The 24,564-nt window shown below is 51.2% G+C and overlaps 1 protein-coding gene across 8 annotated transcripts in view; it reads left to right on the top strand.

Moving 5' to 3' along the window:
• Npas2 (neuronal PAS domain protein 2) overlaps positions 1 to 24,564 on the top strand; it is a 155,720-nt gene that overhangs the window by 128,996 nt on the left and 2,160 nt on the right. For all 8 annotated transcript variants that reach the window (XM_047522823.1, XM_047522826.1, XM_047522824.1 and 5 more), the window contains 9 exons: positions 1,693 to 1,777; positions 4,498 to 4,639; positions 5,161 to 5,270; positions 7,330 to 7,410; positions 11,625 to 11,771; positions 17,131 to 17,328; positions 19,323 to 19,513; positions 19,739 to 19,831; positions 23,375 to 23,549. In XM_047522823.1, coding sequence (XP_047378779.1) covers positions 1,693 to 1,777; positions 4,498 to 4,639; positions 5,161 to 5,270; positions 7,330 to 7,410; positions 11,625 to 11,771; positions 17,131 to 17,328; positions 19,323 to 19,513; positions 19,739 to 19,831; positions 23,375 to 23,549 — 1,222 coding nt within the window. The remainder of the gene's footprint in view (positions 1 to 1,692; positions 1,778 to 4,497; positions 4,640 to 5,160; positions 5,271 to 7,329; positions 7,411 to 11,624; positions 11,772 to 17,130; positions 17,329 to 19,322; positions 19,514 to 19,738; positions 19,832 to 23,374; positions 23,550 to 24,564) is intronic.

Genomic DNA, 24,564 nt, shown 5'->3' on the forward strand with positions numbered 1-24,564 from the left:
TGTTCAGAGAACAGTCAGGCTGACCACGGGAGAGGGTCCCCCGCGGGAGCCTGGGGACCGCAGGCAGCCCTCAGCCCAGGGCACCAGGAAAGACAAGACACCCCTTGTGGCAGAGACATCCTGGGTGGGGTCCCAACTCTGAGGGGTGGAGGAGAGAAGTCTTCTCCCCACCACTCCACTGCAGAAATGTTAGGACCATAAGTCAGTTTTAAGCTGGTTTAGAAAAGAAGCTTTTGAGAAAAAAAAAAAAAACAAAGAAAGGCTAAAGGTCTGTGTATCTCCCTATCCCCCAGGTTCTGTGTCCATAGACTCAATCAACCACGGATGGAAACTATTCCAAAAATAATTACGTCCGAACTGAAATGTAGGCTTTTTCTCTCCTTCTCAGCGTTCCCTAAACATGACAGTGTACCAACGGCACCCGCAGCATTTGCATGGTGCTAGGTAGGATCAGTGATCCAGGGTGCTTTAAAAGGTGGCGCGGGGCGCGTGCGTCACTTAGTGTAAGGCACCAGAGCGCCTGTGGACTTCAGTAACCATGGTGGTCCTGCAACCAGTGCCCTTGGATGCAGAGGGACACCGTGTATGGGTATAAGGACAGATGAAGGAGCGTGGGCTGGCCACGCCTCCTCTGCCTGCGTGGGCTCAGTGGCCGTGGTGCGCAGGGGGAGAGCAGCACTAGCTTTCCTCGGTCCAGGTCACCACATTTCACGCTCGTGCTTAGAGAATCGCTCTTCCATTCCCGTCCACCCTCGGGGTCTTTACCGCAGGGCTTTGTGACTTCACAGCCAGCCCCTCACTGCCCCTCAGCCTGGGTGTGTCCCAAGGGGCTCAGGGAAGGCTGGACATCGTCCACACCTTGTTCTCCAGGTGCTGACCCCGCTCTGCCCTTCCAACTCCTACCTCCCAAATCTTAGAAGTGTCCAGAGACTATCGGAAGTGCAGCAAGCGAACACATAAGGGGAAAGCATCCCCAAGCGCGAGGGTTGCTTCTCCCGGGACCCCAAGGCTGCAGTTCCAGCAGGGAAAGATCGGAGCGGGTCACTTTGGCATCACTACGTTGACCCAGTTTACCTGTGAAATTGACAAAGCAAGTCCCTAGATGGGGCCCCAGTAGCCTGGGTCTGGCTAATTCTGTGTTTGTTTGAAAGAAAACTTTTTTTTTTTTTTTAAAGAAATGTAATGACTAGAAAAGTTTCACGTCACCCTTCCGTAGCCACGGTCCAGACGGAACAGATTTTCAAAACAGCTTTTCGGGCTGGGGAGATAGCTCAGTCGGTAGAGCGCTTGCCTTACAAACACAAGACCCTGGGTTCGATCCCCAGCACCCGCAAAAAAAAAAAAAAACAAAACAACAACAACAAAAAAACAGCTTTTCGTCACTCAAAGGCGAAAACTTACCCCACAGATGAAAATGTCTTTTTAAAGACAATTACATTTGAAGATTTCAGGGGGGTAGAGAACAGTGAGGGAGAGAGTCATAAAAACGTTCTGCAAAGCGAAGCATTTTGGACGTAATGTCAGAGTCCCTCAAGTGGAAATTACCCGGGGAGTGAAACTCAGTCCTCACACCAGAGCAGACCGGGCTCCTGGCTGCTGCCTCTGCTGGGCAGGAAGAACCCTCGGGGCCTGTTTGGGTGGTGCCGTCTGGAGTGTCCTGCCTCCACTGTGGTCTCTCGCTTTCCTGCGCAGTTACGCGGATGTCCGGGTGGAAAGGAGGCAGGAGCTGGCTTTGGAAGACCCGCCCCCCGAGACCTTGCACCCCTCAGCCATGAAGGTAAGTGCATCCTGCCCCAGGTAAAGGCAAAGGTCAGCTAGGCAGAGGCCATAGGGCTCGTGCTGATAAAATGTCAACGACAAGGACAGAGCCACGGCATTTATGGAACTTTCTCCTCTCCCAGTGTTCCAAGTGTCCTTCAGGCATGTTCAGGACAGTCCTGAGAGGGGACGTTGTCACTGTCCTCAGCCTCGGATGATGCAGGGACGCACACCTGCCCCAGGACCCTGTCCCTGGCAGAGCTGGGTTAGAAGCAGCCCCTGGACACACGGCACAGCCGGCAGCTTCCCAGCCTCCCCTGAATGGCTACAATAAGCTCCCTTTGCAATGGTTGCACATATAAAAAGCCGGGGAGTAAAACTGTCCTTCCACTGGGGTGTGGAATCATTCCAGGGCCGCTGTCCCTAACGTGGTCTAAGCGCCGTTCCGTGGCCCCCACGTCGGGGGGTGTCCTGTGGATGCGCTCACTCCCACACTTCAGCTCATTCCTTGTTTCCCTTTGGGGCACTGGGCATGGAACCCAGGGCGTCCCACAGGCAAAGCACACACGCTACGGCTGAGCTGCCCCAGCTCCGCTGGCTGGTTCTGCCTCCATGCCGGGGATTGTGGTGGATGTCCGGGTGACCCCAGCTCTGCACAGGGAGCCCTACCCTGCAAAAGGCATCTGCTTCCACAAAGCCCATCCCCTCCCTTCGTTCACCCTGATTCTCTGGTCCCCTCCGGCCTGGCTTCTCCTTAGACAACGCAAAGGGACCACAGAGAGCATTACAAGTAGTCCAGAGCCCCATTCCTCACAGCGGACACGAATGTGGGAAGAGAAAGAAAGGAGGGGAGTGACGTGCGTCAACAGAGCTAAGCCTCCGGCTGAGCAAGAAGAGGCTGTCAGCCCCCCTGTGAAATAAGGGTTTCCTTTCACCACTTGAAGGACACCCCAATTTCAGCTATGTTAAAACAAGGGTGGGGGTGTCTCTTAGAACCGATGAAGGCAGGCTCTGGGTGTCCAGGACCTGTCGTGCACCCGTGGTCTCTGCAGCAGCCGGGGTTCGGACCTTCAGCTGTCTGTGATCAAACAGAAGCATCTCTCATCCCTGGGGGGCTGAACTGGAAGGACAGAGAAGTCACCTCTAGAGATCAGAGAGCAGACTCTGGAGCCACGACCGCCCCATGGTGGCGTGTTCCGTGTGATTCCCCACCTGCACACGGATGTGACAAGCTGCGCTTGTTTATGGAAGTGTTTGTCACCCAGCTCTGTCACACAACACATCATGTGTCATGTCAGGGAACAGCATTAAGCCATTAATAGCAGGTGTTGGACACACCACACATCACAGCCGAAGGACAGGTGTACCTCATCCAGGTAGAAATTCGTCACTGAATTCCTCTGGGAACTCTAAGCCCAATACGATGTCTTCTCTAATCAGTGCACAAAATACGACTTGCATGCTGATCTAACGAGCGCCTTTTAAAGTGAAAGCTATGGGACGAAGCTTCTCAAACTCTGTCCTTAGACCTTCTTTTTTTTTTTTTTTTTTTTATTCAATCTGCCCTTGACCGACAGGTTTGTTAAACAGGAATTCCTGAGCTTGGGTGTGAGGTGGGGTGGAGGCAATGGCTGTGGACTGCAGAGGAAGGGAGCCCACCCGCTCCTCCTGGCTGGTCCTCTGCTGAGCAGGAACATACAGTTCACAACCGGTTGCGGTCTGGGCCCCTCAGTGAGCCTAGAAGGGGACTGTCACAGAGCAGCACAGTCCCACAGTCGGTGTCTCCCACAGCACACCCGCCACATCCTGTCATTCCGTTTTGCACAAAGACCTGGAGGTTGCATATCAATCAGTTCACCCTCCTTGCACACACACATGTGCCTGCGTGTGCACTCATATGCGCGCACACATGCACACGGACGTGTATTCTCATTGGAGCCATGACTGAAAAGACAGAACAGCCACAAGGACCCACACATGAGATTTCACAGGAAGAGTATGGGTCTGGACCAGCCCGTTGACATAGCTCAGAGCGGGCTGGCAAGTCCCATCCTTCTGACACCAGGTAGGAACAGCAACCAGGAAAGGAATTACTTACTGTTTTCTTTTGTTGCTTAAAAATTGCCATAACCCCTGTGTTCATGTCCCTATGACACCTAAGCCCTGGAGGAGGGGATTCAGTCCCTCGGGGTTGGACACTACCCTCTTCCCCATCATTCTGCTTGGGGCAGGGGCATGCTGGGAGCCAGGACCAGTTAAGAGCCAGAAACTGAAAGATAGGCGACTGCAGTCCCTTTGCCTGTTTCCTGCTCCGGGATCACTGGGGCTAGAGAGGCTGCTTGTGGGAGGCCACCTGGGCTGTGCCCTGGAAAGGTCTAAAGGCACTTGTCTCTCTGGATGGGTCATCAACCTAGTGCTGAGAGCAAACTTATCTCTAGAATCTGCTTCTCCTGCTTGTCTCAGAAAGACAAAATTCAGGGTGCAAAAAATTTTCTAAAGTGCAAAGTCAACTGGGAAAACCTAAAAAAATCAAAATAAGAGGTGACAAGTATAATAAATGCTGTTTCAGGCCACAGGTCTCGAGATGATATTCAGAGCACCTGTGTGCACATCTGCTGCACCCAAATGTCGGGCCCAGACAGCTGGAGCACAGCTTCCGTGCTTCCACACGCTCAGAACCAAAGACACAGCATCCATCCATGCCTTCTGCTGAAAACAGGCTTCGTGTGTGTGTTTCAGGACAAGGGCTCCAGCCTGGACCCGCAGCAGCACTTTGACGCCCTGGACGCGGGCACCACAGGCCTCAACGCCAGTCCTTCACCATCGGCCTCCTCCAGGAGCTCACGCAAGTCCTCGCACACAGCCATGTCAGAACCCGCCTGTGAGTGCGGGTCTGTGGCGGGGGGGAGGGTGGCGGACCTCACCCGGCCAGGGGGACCAGAGCCCCACGGAGGGTCCCTGGCCCGAGTTGAAGGGCAGTTTAGTGCCTCCTTGAAAGCAAAAGTTGCCCTGCAGTGGACACTCCCTGGGCTTCTTTTCCACTGACCTCCTGCCTCCCTGTCACCTGTCCACACTCTGGTGTCTCTGCTGCCGCACCAAGGAGAGACATAAAGCAGGTGACGTGCAGAGCAGACACCGGTAGTGTCTCTGGTGAGGCTCTGGATCAGCAGCTGGCTGGACCGAGTGCTGGAAAGGAAGCCGGGGGTCACCTGTGGTGTCCTCCACCTGCTCCCAGGCCGGGCTTTGGTGGCAGGGCTAAACCACCTCACCTTGACGGACTTCCCTTATCCAAGGTTCCCACCGAGCTCTTGTGCCATGCACACCCTGGTCACTGTTCCCCTCTGGCTCGGAAAGCTGGTGAGTCTCTGCGAGTCAGGAAGGTGATTCCTCGCTCTCTTCCAGCCACTCCGACCAAGCTGATGGCAGAGGCCAGCACCACGGCTTTGCCAAGATCGGCCACACTACCCCAGGAGTTACTGGTGCCCGGGCTCAGCCAGGCGGCCACGATGCCGGTATGTGTGTGACCCCGAACGTCTCGACAGGGGCATGCCACCATGTGGAGGGGGCTGCAGAGTCACCGGCTGCATTTCCCCAGGAGTCAGTTTGACTTAGAGGTGGAGAATATGGGGTGGCAGGTGGGGGTACAAAGTTACGTCATTTATTTGGCAACTAATGTTAAGCATTGTGTAACAAATTAACATGGTGTAAGTCTATAGGAGACAAAATCCAAGTGGAGTTTTAAAAATCAAACTCAAAACTTTAAACCTGAGATCATACCCCCAGATCTGGGAGGGCACATGGTTAGGATCCCCCTGTTTGGAATCAGGCCTCATGCTGGTAACAATGTTCGAGAAGCCTGTTGTGAACAAAAATGCTACCTCTGCACGTGTCAGGGCGTGGCACCCATGCGTGCCAGACCTTTCCAGAAGGCCCGGGGATGAATGCCTCTTAGAGAGCACACCAGCCATAGGCAAAGTCACTGACACAATATTCTGGCCAGCTAGTGCCATGTAACAAACCACACCCGACTTGGTGGCATAAAGCAGCAACCGTTTATCATGGCCATGGAGTCGGGGTCAGGAATTCAGAAAGGGCGTGGTGGTGGGCCCCTCTGCCCCATGGTGTGGGGTCTCACCAGCTGGCCTAGAGAGTTCCCATCCTAGACAGTACCCACCGGACTGTCCAGCACTCAGCCTGGGGTGCCGAAGGCTGGGCTCAGCTGTGGCCATCCATCCTTCATGCTGCACAGGCTCTCCTTGCCTTGGGCTTCTCCCAATAGGGTGGCTGGATCCCAAGAGGACGCATCTAAGGATCCACAGCCATCTGACCTTACCTTGGAAGTCACGTAGTGTCACCCCTGCCTGTCCTCCCAGCCAAAACAGTCACAAGCTCCCATCATAAGCTCACTGACAGAGAGGGACATAAGACTTCTACTCTGGCAGGGGAAAGTGTCCAGGAACTTCAGGGGTGACATCCAGATAGCTGCCAACCACCTTCCACCCATCCCCCACTGACGCGTTGAGATGGAGTCAGTGTGCCTCGGCCCTGACTTCTTCCTGAGAAGCTTGGGTGAGGTCGCATTCTCAGCACAGGGTCTGGCCAAGACCACTTCCTTCCCCAGCCCCCCGGCACTAGGAAGCTGTGACTGCTCTTCCTCCAGAGCCTGTGCTGTCCAGGATACCACTGGTGATACCTCAGTGTGCTTGTGCGTCCCTGCAGCTGTGTAGAGGGACCCAGTCGGAAGAACCCAGTTGGGACACCCCAGCCTGCACCCCAGGTCCCTAACTCAAAGCAAGGCCTTCTTGCCCCCAGTTTCCGTCCCGGGTAATGCTTCCATCTGGGCTTCTTTTTCTAGTCCCCAATTTGGGGATAAGGTCAGAAAAGTCCTTTTCACTTTTCTTTTAAAAACCATATCAGTCCACGGAACGGGAGTTGGCATTTCTCATTTCTACACCTTCCCTGAGTGATCAGGGAACAAGGATGTGACTCAGTTCACATCCTGGGAGTCTCTAAAGATTCCAGGTGACGGGTGAGATGGCCCTAATCTTCACCCCCTGGACGAGGTCCTGGATACAGACACGCACAGTGTCTGTGTTCCTGTTGGACAGAAAGAAAGAGGGCCTCACACAAAGCCGCCCCTGGTTAAAACACATCCACGTGGCGGTCGAGACTTCTTGACGTCCTGTGGAGAAGTAATCGCCTGGTCAGAAGAGCAGCCCAGTCCGCGGGTCCAGGGTGGAATCTAGAACTGGGCGAGGTAGGGGCACCGGGGCAGAGCAGCCGAGCTCAGGCAGGGGCAGTGGCCTTGCTGAACAAGGTGGGCAGGAGTCATGAGCCCTGGGTACCCCGGGTCGCCACACCCCACGCCAGCCCGGGTTGGCCCCAACGACGTGCCCTGCGTGGAAGCGGTGTGGCCAGCGACTCGCCGCCTATGCCTTCTAGAAGTCTTCACTGCCAGCTCTTCACCTCGGGCCGGCAGGTCCTCTAAGTTGGAGAAACCAGGCCAGCAAAGCACTGGCCCTGGAACGGCCCGGAAGCAGTGCTGGTGGACAAGTCCCCCTCTCTCCCCAGGCCCCTCTGCCCTCCCCGCCGGCCTGCGACCTCACGCAGCAGCTCCTGCCTCAGACCCTTCTGCCTGCTCCCACGGCACAGGTAAGGCTGGGACTTGGACGGGCAGACAGACCATGACAGGGTGGGTGCGTTGGCGCTGGTGTCTGTCACACACAGGCACCAGCCAAGTCCCAAAGGTGCACGTGGGGGCGTGTGAGCGAGCCGCTTCCTCTTCTGCCATCCTCGTCCTCTCCACAAAATCTCCAAGTTCTTTGTCCCCGTGTCTGTTCTTCATCCCTGTGACCCTCACCGTTAATCTCTCTGCCTTCTCTCTCTCTCTCTCTCTCTCTCTCTCTCTCTCTATCTATCTATCTATCTTTTTACTAGGAATTTAACCCAGAAGTGCTTTACCACTGACCTACAACCCCAGTCCTCTTTATTTTTTTATTCTCAGACAGGATTTTGCCAAGTTGCCGAAGGCCTCGGTAAGTTGCTGAGGCTGGCCTTGAACTTGCAATCCTCCTGCCTTGGCCTCCTGAGTTGCTGGTGCAATTCTTTCATTTTATTTTTTTTTTAATTTCAAATTGGCCATATGTTAGGAAAAGTCTGAATTAGGCCAAATGTCATAGGAAGACTCAGAAAGGATCTAAAACCTGGGGGTCCAGTACGATAGCGACAACATTTGCTAAAAAAAAAAAAAAAATGCTGGGGGTGGTGGCACATGGCTATAATCCCATCGGCTCGGGAGGCAGAAGGATCTTAAGTTCAAAGCCAGCCTTGGCAATTTAGTGAGGCCCTAAGCAACCCAGCAGATCCTGTCTCTAAATAAAATATAAAAAGGGCTGGGGATGTGGCTCAGTGGTTAAGTGCGCCTGGGTTCAATGCCCCGTACCAAAAATAATAATAATAATAATTATGAGTAATTCCTTCCTGATTTCAACAACTCTCAGCCAGCTACTCTTGGGGTCAGTCAGTGATCAGGGTATTAGGGACACGGAGATGATTGTAACACAGCTCTTGCTCTTAGCACTAACAAGAAGGGGGATAAACATAAACTGAGAAACCACCAGGTCGGGCAGGTATTTTTATAAAAGTAGTAAGAAAACTGTCTGCTTAGGGAAGACCGAGATGGCTTCCCAGAGGAGGTGGCATTCCACTAAGCCCTGGAAGGATGGCTAGGAGGTTGCCAGCCTGAGAATTAGGGGGCGCGGAGAAGAGGGCCCCAGGTCTGCTTTGTGGGAGTTAGGAAAATGTCTGACATGCGGGGCCAGACGAGAGGCTGACCCGAGCAGGGGCCTCCGTCTGTGGTCGTGCAGAGTGGAGCCTCGGCTGAGCCCGGAGCTCTGACTTCAGTTCCTTGAAGGGCCGTTCAGCTGCCCCAGTCCCTGGCCACTCACTAGCACTGGGTCCCCGGGGGCCGCGTGCCAGCACTTGAACTAGTCAGAGCGTGGCCTCGCCCGTGCTGGTGCAGGTCTGTCCCTGTGTCCTCGTGGAAGTGGCCACTGGCGCTTTCCTGGAATAAGAAAGACACACGCTTGTGTTTGTTTCTGGCTGCCACCAGGCTTGAATAATAATGCAAAAGCTGTGCATCCAGAGTCCGCTAAGTAAAATGTGTTCTCTGGCAAAAAAAAAAAAAAAAACGAATAATTTTTTTCCTTCTTGACTTTCCAAGACACAGTTAGTATGAAACTAGTAACTTTTTCAATCCAAAGGCACATGAAATGAGATTTCCTTAAACTTCTGGGTCTTTCATATCAAAGAATGTCTATATTTATAAAATATATGTATGATTAAGTTCCTTTAGGAATTTCTCATCGATTGAACTTCACTCTTCTTAATAGTAACTGCTCTTGGTCTGTTAGGAATACTACATTTAATAACAACCTTCTTTAAGACATTCTTGTGTAATACAGTTGACCCTCGGTATCCACAGGAAATTTGTTCCAGGACCCCCCACAGATACCATAATGCATGGATGTCCAAGTCCCTCCTATAACACGCGTGGTCTCTGCATGTGACTGACACGCATCCTCCGACGTGCTTTCAATCACCCCCAGACGAGGCATAATACCTGGGTCAGCATAAACGCTGTATGAATAGTTATGACGCATTGTTCAGGGAATACTGACAAGGCAACAGTTGGTCTCTACATGGTCGGTGCAGATACACTTTTTCGAGTATTTTCCAGCAGAGGCTGGTTGAATCCGCAGATCCAGAGCTCACGCCACTGACTTCCCAAATCATCTTAGATGTCTCCATACTCACCTCGGGTGACTGACGAGAGTCTAGGATTTTCTCTTGTTCCCTTCACGGGGGCGTCACTGTAGTACCCTGTCAGGGAGGAGAGGGAAAAATAAAATCCAAAATTTGGGGCTTGGTCACCTTGACAACTTGTGGTTTCCCAAAAAGCCTCTTTGGCTTTACACCGTGTTTCTAAAATGTCCCTAAGTTAGAGTGGTCCTTGTGTCAAAAAGGCCACCAGTCAGGAAGAGGGTGTGGCTAAGCGGTAGAGCCCTGGCCTAGCAAGCACGAGACCCTGGGTTTGATCCCCAAAACTGGAAAAGAAAAAAAAGTCACCATCAGGAAGATATCGGGAGACCAATGACTGGGCTTCTATTCTTCAGCAACAGCGCTGGCTCCTGCTCACTGCCCAGGCCCCTGGACACTCCCAGTCCAAGTAACTAAGCAACCAAGCACAATCCCTGCCAGAGGTGGAAGGGGTAGCCCTGAATGTCTCTCCTGTGGAACCGACCATAGACCCTTCCCTGTCTGGTTTTTCCAATGACATACCTGATACAGCCTGTTTGCTTTCTCAGTGGAATGTTCTTTCAGAGCACCAACTGAGTGCTGTGCCGTGCTGGTGATTTCTGCTGAGAGCCCACCCGGGCATTTTTAAACTCATGTAACAGCCAAAGATTCTGTTTAATGAAGTCCAATGTCAAGGGTGCTCTGATTGAGGCAGGAGCTGCGGACAGGAGTGGAGGTAGCTAGCAACACCTCTTAGCCCTGCCCTGAGAGTGGGCCCTACCCCCGTCCTGCTGTGTGACCTCCAGCCAGCTTGACCTGGATTTATGGTGAAGCAGTAGAATGTTCATGTTTCTGCTTGCCTGGGGCAATGGTGGGGCATGTGGGTCTCTGTAAACACAGCACCTGCCATTATTATTTTTATTGGCTCCTCTTGTTATTATTTTGCTGATCTCTGCTATATTCCTCTGCTATATTCTCAGTTCTCCCAGTCTCCATGTGTGGGAGGCCAAAGGGCAGAGGAAAGAAAAGAGAGAAACCTTGGGGGCACTTGCAAATGACATTTGGCAAGAAACTGTGGAGATTTGGGGATAGAGATAGAAGGAACAAGTCATTGCAAAAAAAAGAAAGAAGCCCGCTGGCCCGGTGGCACACACCGGTGGTCCCAGATGCTGGGCAGGAGGACCCACTGAGCTCAGGAGTTGGAGACCAGCCTGGGCGGCAGAGCAAAACCCCATCTCAAAACAACCACTGCCAACAACGACAAAAAAGGAAGGAAAGGAGGGAGGGAGGGAGGAAGGAAAGAAAGAAAGAGAAGGGAGGAGAGAGAACAAGAAAGGAGAACTCAGCCTAGCAAACGGATATGCCTCAGGAAATGGCAGCCACAGCCCCAGACAGCCCAGGGAGAGGCTGCGAGCCCCCTCCCATCTTGCGATCTCCTCCCAGGACAGAGCTCACCTGCAGGGCTCCCCTGAAGGGCGCCCAGGAAGGGCGTCAGGCTCCAAGGGAAGGGAAGGGGTGTTTACAAAGCACACACGAAGGCCTCTTTACAGGGTGCCCCCCGCCACTGTCACCCTCCGGTAAAAGGCAGGTGACTTTTCTGCACCTGTGTAGCACGCGGGAAGGTCCCAGGCCTGACTAGAGGGCGCCAGGACCAGCTCTAGGATAATGACAGGGCCCAGAAATGCCTGTGAAGGTGTCACACGCAGAGTACAGATAAGAAAAAGGAACTTTCAGGGACCCGCTTTTGATCTTCAGCCCCAAACCCTTTGTCCCCCTGACTGGATATGGAAGATGAGATTGTAAGCATGGCTCTCAAATCATGATCCGCTTCTGTGGGACCCCCAGCCTCTGCTGGAATCAGGCCTGCCGATCCCGGTGGGCCGGCCATCACCAGCCTGAGAAAGACGGCGGGACCCAGAGCACCTGCCCCACCCCTGGCCTCTGCCCACTGCCCACGCCCGGCAGCGGGCTCCCGAGGGATGCTGGGAAGAACGGCTGAGGGGTGGGAAAGGGAAGACCCAGGCCGGGGTGACTCTCTGATCTGGTTGTGTCTCCAACTCCGCCCGAAGTTCTCGACACAGTTCAGCATGTTCCAGACCATCAAAGACCAGCTGGAGCAGCGGACCAGGATCCTGCAGGCCAACATCCGGTGGCAGCAGGAGGAGCTTCACAAGATCCAGGAGCAGCTCTGCCTGGTCCAGGACTCCAACGTCCAGGTGACGCCCCTGCCCCAGCTGGCCTCTCTCCTCCCCGCCCTGGGCACCGTGCGTAGCTTCCACTTCGGGGCAGACGGGACCCCCACACGTCCCCTCCCCATCCCTGCATGCTCGTGGCCTAGGGCATCAGCCACAGGCCAAGTACAAGGAGGGAGGCCACTTACCTGTGAGACGCCCCATCTCCAGGCCAAATGGGAAATGCCCACAGGCTGCTCTGTCCCTCTGCCGGGCACGTTCTGCTCACTGCCCACCTGCACTTTCATCATGAGCCTGGCGTTGGAACGCCCTCATGGACGCCTGCCTGGGTCCCGGGTTAGGGAGAGCACCTCGGGCCTCTTTCCTCTGAGCCACGGGTGAACGTGAGCGCAGGGACCTGGGGAAGGCATGCCCTCCGTGCTCAGCACAGCAGAAGGGGCTGGGGCTGGCACCTCCACGCCACCCTCGCTGTTGCAAGCCCCTGGGGACACTGCCCACTCAGACCGCGGCCGGTGTCACCCTGACCCCCAGCTATCACTTCACAGAATCCTCTGAGTGTTATTTGGGAAGAAAAATTTCATGTGCTGGATCTCTTTGGAGGAGCGATTTTCTTTTTTTTTATCAAATTTTACTTCATTTTAGGACGGTTTGTCCTCACAAGCGCATGGCTGGGATCGGGCTCCTGATTGCCAATGTCTATAGCTAAGCTCAGAGTTTGCCCTGGGAGCACTTAGGAGAGAGGTGGGGGGAACAAAGCAGACCCCTAGAGAGATGGCTGGACGCTCGTCCCTGCTGCTTCCCCCACCGCTGCCGCTCAGACCCTCTCCTGGGCACCCAGCTCAGCTGTGACAGGCGGGCAGACTGCGGGAGGACAGACTTGCTCCACTCCAGTTACCTTAGTGGAATTTTTACACTGACAGAGAAGGGGAAATTGAAAGAGAAACTGCTAACAGCCAGGTAGGCCTATAAGCCTCCTCAGTGGCTGGACTTTTCTGCTTCCTGCCTTTTCAATATTAAAGCTAGATTTTTAAATAACAGGCAACAAAGTTATCACTTTCCCTCCCTGTTATGAAGAATCAAACTTCATGACAGGTGCCATCTGCTGACCCCCTAAGGACACACCCCAAAGAGCACCTGAGCTCAGCCATGGAAGAGGCAGCAATCAAGCCTCTGGGGCCTTCCTTCCGTGTTCACTGCTTTGACCTTATCTGTGCAGTGGAATTTTCCAGAGAACATGGAAACCCACACAGAGCCACACCAGAGAGAGCGTTTCCCCAAGCAGTCTTTTTTTTTTTTTTTTTTTGCAAGATTTAAAGAAATACATTCCAAGATGCTTAACCAAAATGTGACATTGTTTATATTTTAAAAAATGATTTAATTGTAAAAAAAATAAGCACATAAAAATGACTTCAGTTTCTACCCCACCCCAAATGGGAGAAGGATTCAGAGCCTAATGATGATTCCTTATGATATGGGCGTCCCTTGTACTTTCTCTCTATTATTTGTGCTTCCAAAATGTCTTGTAATGATGAGAATTTATAAAAAGTACTCAGATGAGAATCCTGAAAGATCACATGTGAGTGTAGAATCTACTTGTTCTTGGAAGTTAGAATTTGCTTTTCTCTGACAACTTTTCTACTTTTAAGAAGTCATCTTCTTGAGCCATAAAATTCACTTTATCGATGGTACATAGGCCTGGGCGTGGATAGCAGCAAACCAGGATCCCCCCACAGGGACCTTTATCCCAACTTGGCCTTTCCCTATTTGAATTCATTGGTTGAGAATTTTCACTGAGACTGTGCCTACAGTGCTTCCTAAGTGGAATTTTGTTTAACTGGGTTATGAGGGAGAGGTCCCCTGAGGCTGCTGATGTTTGCACCTAGAGGAGGTCATGATGGGTCTCACGTGAGCCAGGCTGTTCTGCTGGGAGGCCCGCCACCCTCCTCCCATCCGTGGAGAGCAGCCGCTTGCTTGTTTGGAAAGCATGTGCGCCCTCTGCTGGCTGCTCAGATGAATGCCTAAAAAGACAACTAGCAAGGGCAAAAGACATTCCTTGATTGGTTCCTTCAGCCGCCCATCAATCCATCCATCCTTTCATCCATTAAACATCCATTCATCCACCCATCCACCCGACACTCATTACATACCAAGAACTTGGTGAAGCTCTCTGGGGACACAGAAATACAATGGGGTTTTTACTTTTGGAGAGCATATATGGATGGTTCAGAGTAGTCTGTTGCGTAACAGGACGAGTTTGAGCAAAAAGCTTCACTCATTCATTCATTCGTTCATGTATTTTTCCATTTATTCGCTTATCGGACAGTTTTTATATGTCCAAAGAGTCAAAGGAGCAAAAGCTCCTTTTCTTTCACTTTACATTGCTATTATCTAACATTTATTCCACATTTGCTGTGTCTTGGGTATTTTTTATGCATTGACTTTATATAATCTCTTATAAGGTAAAGTGCCGTTGATGTCACTGTTTATGAATAGGAAATTCTGGCTTTGAAAAGTTATGAAAAGCTCATACTGCGAATAGATGATAGGGTGGCAACTGGAACTCAAATATGTCTCTTTTAAGTTGGATTACAAAGTCTGTCATAAATAAAACTTGCGTTTATTCAAACTCTACTCAGAAGGTAAACTGTATCCTACCAGAAAAAATATACGGGAATTGGAATTTTTATTAGGTTTTGGCTGAAGAGGTGAGGAACAGGTTACCCTGTGTGCTATAAACAAGCCATATACTAAGGTAGCTGGGACTACAGAAAGTGCTAGTCTTTAAACACATGGGTGCTAGATCTGAGATGCTCGATACCAGAAAATTCTTCTTAGCTTCTAAAGGGGCAGAGAGCCCTCATCTTAAAACTACAGGCTTCTTGCCTGGGGAAGGGGCATAAGAGGAGATTGGGGAGAGCTCCCAATCTGTGAGTGAGATATTTGAGCAGATTGGTCTTTGGGGGCTCCTCCAAGCACCTGCAGGGTGTGGCTCTATACCTGCCTATGACTGTACACCTGCTTCCCAGAGCTGAGCTGTAACTCGGCAAAGGTCCACACGTCAGTCTGTACTGGGTGTGAGGTTGGATCAACCTGATTGGGAGGGAAAATGCCAGAGGCTGGGAGGAGGAAACCCCCTCCTGAATACAGAGCCACGGGCCTAGATTGGCTCGTCACATGTCAAGAACTGTGACAGAGAGAACGCCAGCAGATGTCTGTAAGGCCCATGAGGGGCTTTTGTTAAAAGAGTTTGGTAGAGATCTTTGTTTAAATTATTATTAAATCTGCCTTTCTTAAACATGTGGAGTCAACTCACAGATCCCATTTTTCTTACAAACCTACTAAAAAGAACAATCTTTTCCCTGTTTTTTTAGTTGATGTTCAAGTAGTTTACAAGTTTAACAAATCATGAATAGTCAGCATTATCTGCCAAAGTCAGATAATGTACAGATTTCATTTCTCTGAGTCTTTCAAACATTTCACATATCTAACAAAGAAAGGTTAAAAACCAAAGTAAGACCTTTCTAAGCGCTTCAGCTGTTTTAAATCAAATACAGCGTCCAGTCCCTGTGGGATTGGTTCCAAGATGCCCACGGACACCAACAACTGCGCATGCTCAAGGGTCTCACGTAAAAGGGTGCGTTGTGTGCCTAGACCCTGCGCACATCCTCCTGTGGACTCTCAGTCCCCTCGGGACGACATAACGTGAATGCAGGGCAACCTTAGGTAGCTGTTCCACTCTTGCTTTGGGAATGAAGACCAGGAAGCACGTGTGCATGCTCAGCCCAGATGCATCTTTTCCCCAATGGTTTCCGTCTAAGGCAGGTGGGATCAGCAGATAGGGAGGACCAAAGGTACGCTGCACAAACTTTCTGAGGAGAGAGTCTCACGAATACTCAAATATCGCGCTCTCTCTGCCCGCAGAGAGAGACACGACAAACGTCTGAAGCTTTGGAAGTTTATTGCGTACAGTCTTCCTTTCTTTCCTTCTTATCTATCCCTTTCTCTCGCTCTCTTTCCCTCTCCTGCACTTCACTCTTCTCCCGCTCGGCTCACGCCCGCTCCGGCCGCTTCGTTTCTCCCGCTCGGCTCATGCCCGCTTGCACGCCTCTACTCCCAGCTTCTACCCCTACTCTCAGTTTCTTCTCTCTTTTCTTTCTCTTGCTCTCTTTCCCTCCGCTTAACTCTCGCCTGCGCCGGTCGTTCCGCTTCTCCCGCTTGGCTCACGCCTGCCCGCACTCTTCTTCCTCCCTTCTACCCGCCTCTCTCAGCTTCTTCTTCTCTGCTTCTTCTGCTACTTTACTCTCAGCTTCTTCTGCGACTCTACTCTCAGCTTCTGCCCTCAGCTTCTACTCCTACTCCCAGCTTCTTCTGCTACTCCCCCGCCCATCAAGCTTATATACACTTCAACCAATCAGGGGAGAGCACACGAGGTAAACCGCGGACAGCTGCAGGCATAGAATAGGTACACGAGGGGGGCATGCTCTAATCACATCGTTAACTAGCCAATCATTGGAATTCGCTGGTTGTTTACTGTATAGCTGGCCGCTTTTGGCTCAGCGTCAGGCGCCATCTTGACCATGCCCAAGGCTGGGGGTCCTGGAAACCCCGACACTCAAACTCTTTACAAACATCATCAGGTGCTCTCAGCCCTTTCTAATTGAAATGACCAGGCTAACATCTCACAGCCTACTAGGTGTCCGGGACTTCTGAGGTGACAAAATACATGGGGATGACCGAGACGACTGTGAAACTGAACCCTAATCTTAAAGCACGTGGACGCGCTGTTGTGATATCTTCTGTTTATAGTCCTGCCTGGGAAGAGAGGGTCGCCTGCTTCCTGGGAGCAGATCTGCCACCTCAGCTGAGGGCACTGGGCTGAAGTTTCCGGAGGGTAACATGGGTGCTGTCCCTGGTCACTTTGCAGAGATCCAGGGCGCCCCCAAAGGGCCCCATCCTACTTCAAGGAGGATGAGACCCACGCTGCGGGTTAGCCAACCTTCTGCCACCACTTTATAGTGCTCATTTGATTCACAAAGTGTCTCTCCCTTCTGACAAGTAACTGATAAGCCCCCTGAGACTATAGACACGTGCTTCTAATTGCTTCTGGAGCATCCGGATCTAAACTTCTTTCACCCTGGCAGGTGCCAGCCACAGGATGGCAACCTTCAGGAGGGCAGGGGCTGTGTGTGCTGTCCAGCCCAGCCACTACTTCTGGAACCTTTCGCTGTGCTAGAAGCTTCCTAGGCCCCTGCTGTCCATGAGCCCAGCTGATGACCTACCAGCCAGAACAGGGACAGCAGGGATCCGACTGTCCTGTGACAGGGAGACAGAGGAGGCACACTCTGCCACCTCCACCTTATGGCTGTTCCTCTTCTGCTCCCAGATGTTTCTGCAGCAGCCTGCTGTCTCCCTGAGCTTCAGCAGCGCCCAGCGGCCTGAGGTGCAGCAGCAGCTACAGCAGAGGCCAGCAGCAGTGTCTCAGCCCCAGCTTGTGGCCAGCCCGCAACTTTCGGGGCAGATCGCCTCAACCCAGGTCACAAACCAGCACCTGCTCAGAGAATCGAGGGTGATATCAACCCAGGTAAATGTGCCCTCGTCCCCACTCTGTCCTTGCCATGAAAGCAGGCACTCTTGCCCTCTAGGACACGCTTGATTCCTGCAGCCCACGAGGACTGCAAACCTATACGCTGCTCCTCTCTGGACCGGGGATGGATTATGGTGGTGGGCCTTTCTTTAGTCATTTTGAAGGTCTGAATTGTAGTGGCTTCCTGCTATATTTTATGACCTTGCCCCTAAAGACACTGTGCAGCTGAAACTCTCCGCTTTGATACTGAGTTAGGATTGGAGGAGGAAGAGAACATCCCAAGCACTCACTGATGGCCACATGTCCCTACGCACCTGATCCAGGTCACCACTGCCCACTGGTCACAGCCCTTATCCACATGAGCAGTCACCTCTCACTGTCTCTTGCCCCAGGCCACCTTGCTCTTCCTGATCACCCACAGTCCCTGCCAAGCCCTGCCTTGGTGACCATTTCCACTCATTACACACCACCAGTGACCTCACAATCTGACCGTCACTGGTGGGTAAAGGCACTTCCATGGAATGGGATGGAGAAAACCTGAGCCTGCTTCTGGCATATCACAGATGGGAAGTGGGACCCTGCCTCTCCTGGAGCCGTCACGTCTACACAAAGCGAGGGATGCCCCAGTGGGCATCCCTGAGCTCCCGTAGGCGCTGGGGAGCAAAGCTGGACCAGGGGTGTCCTTGCCTTCAGGGAGCTGCTGGTCCAGGGGGAATCTGGGAACTTAGCCAGATCACATATAGTGCAACACGGATAAGGGAAATCATCCCTCGGAATCTGCAGGGGATGGGTTCGAGGACCCCTGTGTGTACCAAAACCCACAGACACCCAAACTCCTTATATAAGATAGCACGCTAATCACAGAACCTATGCACATCCTCCTTATGTAATTTTTTTTCCTCCTGGGGATTGAACCCAGGGCTTCAGGCATATCCTCAGCCACTGAGCCATGCCCCCAGCCCCTATATATTGTTAAGTCATCTCTGCATGGCCTATAATATTTAATATAATGTCGATGCTATGTCGTTTTGTCTTGTTCAGAGAATAAACACAAGAACGTAATCCGGACGTGTTCAGAACAGGTGCAACTTATTTCAAAAATTTTTGATCGGTGACTGACTTCACCTGTATAAGAGAGTTTAATCCATCTTGATCCAAATTTGTTTGGTTGAAAGTCCAGCCTTTTTGATGTGCAAGGGCATCAGGAAAGCAAATGTGTGAGAATAGCCAAGGAAATTTTGTAAAGGGGAACCCTTAGGAAGCATTCACACTATCCGACATTGAAAGATTTGGTTCAAGCTCTGAAAATTAAAGCGCTGTGATATCACCGTGTGAATGGAATGGACAGTCAATGGAACTGACAGACTCAAAATGCAAACCCAAGTCCCTTCCCACACTCACTCATTATTCCATGCAACAGATATTTTCCAAGAGTGCTGCGGGAGAGAGTAATAATTAAAAATGATGGTGTGTCAAATGGTAATGTGGGAACTCTGGTGAAGATGGGGTTAGGGGCTGGAGTTTCAGATAGGTGACAGGGAAGGTTTTCCTGCAAAGATATGATTTGAGCAAAGATCTGAGGGAGGAAAGAGTAAAGCATATTGATATCAGGGGGAAGAGCATTCCACACAGATGGGTCAGCATGTGCAAAGGTCCTGAGGCAGGAGTAGGACTGGTGAGTTGGAGAAACAGCAGAGAGTTCTATGTGTCTGAAGTAGAATTTGTGAAGTGAGAAAGTATTCGGGGCACATTTGTTACTTGTCTGCTGAAACTTGGCACTAACCAAGGTTCACAGGATTCCAAGAGCCCCTGAGGCACTCCCAATCCAATGGGAAGACAGTTACAAAATCAAACGAGTTCAATACATAATGAGTAGGTCCTGCATCAGAGGAATGGACAGTGCAGGTTGAAGAATGAGTCTGGGGGGGTTCCTGGAAAGATGACCTGATTTGAGTCTAAGTTCTGTCCTTCTTGTTCAAACAACGCTCCAGGGTCTGAAGCCAATACGGGGTTCCCAGGTGATGCAGGGCAGCAGCCGTCCAGTGAGCAGCCTGACGGCCCAGTTCAGCAGCCCTGCCGCTGTGCTCCCACCGGGGCTGAGCCTGAGCACACCCACTACGGCCCCCCAGGATGCCAGCCAGTGCCAGCCCAGCCCCGACTTCAGCCATGACCGGCAGCTCAGGTGGGAGCCAGGTTCCTTTGCTCTCAGCTCCGGAAGCAGCAGGAGGGGGCTTGGGGTCCTTGGAGGCGACCCTCTGCCTCCTGATCTGCTGAGAACAGAGTTGGGGAAGCAGGGACAAGGGTCAGTCACAGAGGAGCCAGCCAGGCTGCACAGGTGCTGCCCAGGGCCATCAGGGCCACAGCGGGCACTGACTGACATCTGCCATTTCTCTCTTCCTGCTCGAAGGCTGCTGCTGAGCCAGCCTATCCAGCCCATGATGCCTGGGTCCTGTGACGCGAGGCCACCCTCAGAGGTCAGCAGGACTGGACGACAAGTCAAGTAGGTGGCCCTGGAGGAGGGAAGAGCAGAGAGCTCCCAGGATGGGCAATGGCCTCAGGCTGGGCTTTATCTGTCTCCTTAAAATGATGCTCCAGAACTTCGTGGGCTGGGCTGGTGGGCTCACTGTGAGTGTCCTACTAAAGACAGGCTCAAAGCATGCCCCTTCGTGGGGACTCGTCCCCTGAGCTTCCCTTCCACCTTTTCCCATTTACGCTGATTAAACTTCTTTATCCAGATTCCATGCTTCAAACAGGACCTGAACAAAACAGTTAACGATATTCCCCAGTGTGGTATCATCTTGGAATTTCACTACGGCTCTAAAAGCCTTTACCCTTGGTGACATTCCTGGTAAATGTTCCTTCTCTCCTTCCTGAGAGCCCCCTCAGGCTCCTGCTGGCTGTTCCACAGACACATTTTGAGCTTCCTTGCTGTGTTTCTGTGCCCCAGGATTGTGAGGCCCTGTCATTATGGGGCTCCCCTTCCCTCCCAGAAACATAGCCTCCTCCCTCTCGTTTCCTGTCTTAATCCATTTTCTGTTGCTATAACAGAATACCACAGACTAGGTAGCTTATAGAGAACAGAGGTTTATTTGGCTCATGGTTCCGGAGGCTGGGAGGTCCAAGAGCATGTGCCAGCATCTGCTCAGTATCTGGCGAGGGCCTCACTGCTGCATCATAACATGGCGGAAGGCTCACACAGCAACACAGAGCAAGCGTGCCAGCTCAGGTCTCTCTTCTCTTCTCATAAAGCCACTCATGCCATCGTGACCTCCACCACCCTCATGACCTCATTTAACCCTACTTACTTCCCGGGCCCTACCTCAAATACCAGTAATACGGGACTTGGGGGGTTAAGTTTCCAACATGGTACATTCAGCCTGTAGTACTTCCCCAGTCTCTTTTCTACCTGTACCCCCAGGACCAGGAGCAGATCTGCTCAGCCGCTTGATGACTGGGAAGAAGGATAATGGAGACCTAAAGTTGAATCATTTAAAAGCTATTGGAAAATAGTTTCTAACACTTTGAAAGGAAGCAAAAATAGAACTTTTGTAGACATCTGTTTTATATAAACTCTGGTTGCATTTGGGCTCCAAGCTCACCAGGGCAGCGCTAGCCATGAGGCCTGGCAAGTATCTCCAGGGACCATCCAGAGAAGACCTTCCATGTCCTTCTGCAGCCCACGCTAACAGCAGCTGAGCATTTCCAGGGCTCAGGGACCCCTATGTACATGATTTCACTTTATCCCAATAAAAACTCTACAGTGACCAGGCACAGTGGTGCAAGCCTGTAGTCCCAGCAGCTGGGGAAGCTGAGGCAGGATCGAGGCCTCAGCCTCAGCAACTTAGCAAGGCCCTAAGCAACTCAGGGAGACCTTGTCCCTAAATGAAATACAAAAAAGGGCTGGGTGTGGCTCAGTGATTAAGCACCCCTGGGTTCAATCCCTGTTACAAGAGAAAAAAATAATAATAACCAAAAAACAAACAAACAAAAAACCTCTATAACTCTATGGTGTAGGGAACTTCCAGTTTTTTTTCAATCAATGAAGAGACCTTGCATAGGTCACATATTCAAAGACTCTACCATAGCCATGTGACCTCCTGAATCTTCAAAGTGACCTTGTTGGTCCTGCCTGGAGTCTCTCTTGGTATCTTCTACACCCTGAGACGTTCTGGCCCTCTGACTGGTCACAGGAGGGTGAAGAGGGACATGCATTCCACAGAAAGCCATCTTTCAAAGTTCCTTGTTCTGCTCTCAATTGAGCATGGGGGTCTGGTTTTGGTTTTAGATTTTGCCTGTGCTTCCTAAATCCAAATAAGCAGAAAGATACTTATTACATCACTTTCTAGAAATGCTTAAAATGCAGTGATGAGCAAAAATAGATTTTTTTTTTTCTTTCTGGGAAACTAATCTGCCATTTTCAGTCAAACCAATAATTTCTACCCATCTCCTCTACCACCCGCTCCAGACATGACCTAAGGTACATTTTCCAAGGAGTGTCAGGATCTGCCTCCTGCACACAGAGGCCTCCCTGCAGAGCAAGTTGGGAGTCCCCAAGCCTGTTACAAATGATCCCAGACAGGGAAATAACCTCTCGAAGAATAGAATGCAAAGTAGACTTCTCTTTGCAAACGTCCGTAAACTTCCAGAGCGTTCCTAAATGTCCTTTCTCTGCTCCTTGTTGGTGGACTATTATCATCGACACCTCTTTTTCTTATTATGGTAAATGTACCTAATGAAACATTTACTATTTAAATCATTTTAAATACATAACTCAGTGGCATTAAGTAGAGTCACACTGTTGTGCAAACATCAGCCCTGTCACCAGGGCTTCTTCATCTTCCCCAGCTGAAACTCTGCTCCTGTTAAGCAGTCACGCTCCATCCCTCTTCCCTCTGCCCCTGGTAACCACATTCTTTCTGTCTCTGCGACTGACTCTTCCAAGTACCTCACGCTGTATTTATCCTTTAGTGACTGACTTATTTCACTTAGCATAATGTCTTCCAGGGCCTTTTGTCTTGAAGCGTGTGTCAAAATTTCCTCCCTTGCCAGGCATGGTACACCTGTAATCCCAGTGACTCAGGAGGCTGAGGCAGGAGGATCGCAAGTTCAAGGACAGACTCAGCAAAAGTGAGGCACTAAGCAACTCAGTGAGGCCCTAAATAAAATACAAAATAGGGCTGGGGGTGCGGCCGAGTACCCAAAAACACAAGAAAAAAATTTACTCCCTTGTTAAGGCTAATATTCCATTATATGCATGGAATATTATGAATACACTTACATATATGTATTTTTATCCATTATCTGTCAATGGACATTGGTTGCTTTTACCTTCTAACCATTGTGGATATTTGCATAGGTGTGAAAATACTTGTTCAAGTGCCTGCTTTCACTTGTTTTGAGTTTACCCAGAATTGGAACAGCTCAGTCATAGAGTAATTCTATGTTTAATTTTTTGAGGCACAACCAGACCATTTTCCACAGTGGCTGCCCCATACATTTTATATTCTCACCAACATGCACAAGAGTTCCAGTTTTGCCATATCCTTACCAACAAGGGTTATTTTCTGGTTTTTGTTTTGTTTTGTTTTTAAATCTAATAGCCATCGAAATGGGTGTGAAGTGGGTAGCTCCTTTTGGTTTGCTTTTCCCTATGGACAAGTGACATTCAACATCTTTTCTTGTATCTGTTGGTCCTCTGTGTCCCTGCTTTGGAGAAACGTCTCCTCAAGCCCTTGTCCACTGCTTTGATGGGGCTGTTGGGGTGGTGCTGGCCCGGTGGTGGTGGTCACGGTGGTGAAGATGGGCATCCATGCATCTCTGCATACTCTGAGCATCAGTCCCACGTCAGAGATGCGACTTGGTATACTTTCTCCCACCCGGGGGGCGGGGTCCTTCCCTCTGCCCATACTGTGCTTGGAGGGACCAAGTTCTTGTTGAAGCCCAACTTCGACCGTTTTTCCTTGGGTTGCTGTGCTTCTCAGTGCCATGTCCGTACCTCTTTCCGAAAGGATCTCTTTTCTCCTTCCCACGTGAAACTAAACAGGTATGCGCAGGGCCAGGCCGTGTTTCCAGATCCAGACTCACACCCCACCGGCAGCAGCGCCTCGACCCCCATCCTGCTGATGGGGCAGCCAGTGCTCCGGCCCAGCTTCCCCACCTCCCAGCCGCCACCGCTGCAGCCGGCACAGGCCCGGCAGCAGCCGCTGCACTACCTACAGGTGGGCGCCAGGGCCCAACGGGGACCGTGTGGGTGTGGGGAGAGAAGCCAAGCTCCACATTCCACGTGGGAAACGCTGTCTCCTGCCTTGCTTTGAAGGCTGTTTGTCCCTGGTACAAAATCAAGTCCCACAAAGATTCATATTTGATTGCTTAAAGCTTCTAAAATGTATGTATGCGAAATCTGAAAAATTAAGAATCAGCGATTATATCTCATATGGTTATATGGGAAAAAGGTCCATCTTTTAAAAATATAATTTTGCATCTTGATATAGCCTTCTTTTTAGAGCAAAAGTCAGACATGAATGAGTATTTTCGTTGGACTTTTTAGTGCATGTATAAAGTTGCGTACAAATACAAAATTAAGTCACTTAAAGATCCATCAAAATGCCTTATTAAGTAAAATAACATGTGTGAAACTGGGGCTTTCCGGAAGAATATGGAGAAGGCATAAATTACCTCAAGCAAGTGTCGAACACACTGGGAGGAGTGCGGGTAGAAGCGGCTGGTTCAGGGATTCAGATGGGAGCTGCTGAGGCTCCCCAAGGGCTCCAGCCTCCTCCCCCTCATGTGCCGGGGGGCTCCTTCTAGCCAGCCCTCACCCTGCCCTGGGAGGCTTCCGTTCCCAGCAAGGACGGCCTACACTTCCTTGCTCGGCATATTCAAAGCCAGAGGACCACGGTGCCGTGGCCGGACCATCTTGAGGACCATGAGATAAAGATGAAGAGAGTTGTCCTTAAAGGTCTGGAATGTCATTTAATTCCAAAGCTGCTAAACCATGTGTGGGGTGATTTTCAAATCTCTCTGACCCCACACATAGATCTGGCTTTGCGGATCTTTTCAGTTCTTGGGCTGCAGAAATGATTCTGGGTAGGAAACAACCCGGTGAGAAGGCAGCGGGGGAGGGGAGTGGGAAAGGTCCCCATGTATTTCCTCAGCAGGAGCAGCGAGCGTTCGCAGGCACCTGTTGGGTGCAAGCTACAGAGTAAAGATGCAAAGAGCTCCTTGGCTTGCTGG

Source organism: Sciurus carolinensis, chromosome 13 (assembly GCF_902686445.1).
Source record: "Sciurus carolinensis chromosome 13, mSciCar1.2, whole genome shotgun sequence".
Lineage (NCBI taxonomy): Eukaryota > Metazoa > Chordata > Mammalia > Rodentia > Sciuridae > Sciurus > Sciurus carolinensis.